General features: G+C 34.1%; 1 protein-coding gene and 1 long non-coding RNA gene across 8 annotated transcripts in view; one reads left to right on the forward strand and one right to left on the reverse strand.

Moving 5' to 3' along the window:
• LOC117175240 (heterogeneous nuclear ribonucleoprotein K) overlaps positions 1-1,720 on the reverse strand; it is a 374,225-nt gene that overhangs the window by 242,067 nt on the left and 130,438 nt on the right. For all 7 annotated transcript variants that reach the window (XM_033364916.1, XM_033364913.1, XM_033364918.1 and 4 more), the window contains one exon: positions 808-864. In XM_033364916.1, coding sequence (XP_033220807.1) covers positions 808-864 — 57 coding nt within the window. The remainder of the gene's footprint in view (positions 1-807; positions 865-1,720) is intronic.
• The window catches only part of LOC117175243, a 225,958-nt gene that overhangs the window by 57,640 nt on the left and 166,598 nt on the right, over positions 1-1,720 (forward strand). The gene's annotated exons all lie outside the window — the stretch shown is intronic.

Here is a 1,720-nt window from a genome sequence, read left to right on the forward strand (position 1 = left end):
CCTTTCGGTATAACTTCCTGAATTCTGAACACGATATCTCAACTCATGTGGACGTAGTGAGGACCGAAAAAAATGAATATCATTTCATTCTCCACACAAAAATTTTATGAATGAACTTAGTCACGTGATCTCGAATTTATCGACGTTCAAAGTTTCTTTTTTTCTCCGCTAGAAATCGCTAAAAATGCTCCAAAAATAATGATAGATTACGTGTATGCAGATACTAAATTTTTGATTTGCAACGAATGTGCAAATTTTATTGCTTATATTAATTTTTTTATCGTTTAGACGATTTAGTCCAAAATTTGTGTCAGTGCTCAATACACGCGAATCAAAAAATCTGAAATGCATCAAACCAAAAATGATCTGCAAAGTGCTGTAACTCGAATGGTAATATCCTATTTCATAAATTTATAAATAAACTATCTTTAAAATTAACAATATACTGATTATACAAACTTTATTTAGTGCTTTTACTTAATCTGTCAAAGTTTAAACATGATATATCAATCCGTGTGGACACAGTGAACACCGAAATAAATGCTCATAACCGGGGACTAGTTTGGTCACATGGTCACCGAAGAGCATGCCATTAAAGCTTTCATCATTGATATATACGAAATATCTGATCTTTCTGTTAAATTTAAAGTTTTCCATCGCACTTCAGAAAGTATTCATTTGTTTCAAATCTTGATTCCCCCTTTGCAACCAATTAAGAAAATGTGAAACTTATGTTGCACCAAATGTCTTAAGGGATAAAGTGATGTTGTAAAAGGGTAATTTGAATGGAGAAACTTGAGAGCTAACCTGACTCCGGAGTTTTGTGATATTCTGTCCTCCTTTGCCGATTATTGAGCCTGCGACCTGAAAAGAAAGGAATATTTTCAATAAACATTTATGTGTGTGGATAATAAGGTAAAGCTATTTAAGCAATGAAGGTATTTACAATTAAGATGGCTATGTACTAGGGTGGGAACTCTGAGTTGCGTGTGCGAGAAAAAAAACAGTATGATAAGCACGCCTTTACCCGTGCAGAAATCGCCCAATTTCAAGCGTAATACCCATCTGGCCCCGATCATATTTCCCGAACTGGCCCTGATCGGTAGAACTCTGTGGCCCATACCTGGGCCAGACCGATTTTTTACTGATACGCCATCTCCATGCGCTCACAGAACTAGTGCTGTTGATATTTTCTGATAGTCCAGTGAATTTCGTATACATATTACTCGTTTATAATAGTTTATAATATTCTATCAATTATTGAAAATGCATGAGGCAAATAGCCACGTGATCGGAGGCACAAAAGTCTAGCCAGTATACCTCGACACTTGCGCGAGAAAGATGAGAGTAAGTAATTACACTTTATGGGATCATTGAAACCTAACCTCAAATAAATTAATAATTAATAAAAATGTTTAGGTACAATTAGTATATCTACTATTAGATGAGTCAAATAATGTAATATGATGAAATTTAAAAAGTACTTTTGTTTTCAATTATTATTTAAAAATTCAAGGTTTTTCAATTTTGTGTAGAGTTAGAATTATCAAATCTATTGACAAAAAATGAATTGCAGTATGCACAAAATTCTAATGTTTTTAGATTTTGAAAATAAAATATGTGATACGAGGGTAGTTCAATAAGTCCTTAGAATGACCAACAGATGGCGCGCGAATCGCTCCAAATCATCTGTTTTCAGTCAGCACCACTCCCGACTAGA

The sequence above is a fragment of the Belonocnema kinseyi genome, chromosome 6 (assembly GCF_010883055.1).
Source record: "Belonocnema kinseyi isolate 2016_QV_RU_SX_M_011 chromosome 6, B_treatae_v1, whole genome shotgun sequence".
NCBI lineage: Eukaryota > Metazoa > Arthropoda > Insecta > Hymenoptera > Cynipidae > Belonocnema > Belonocnema kinseyi.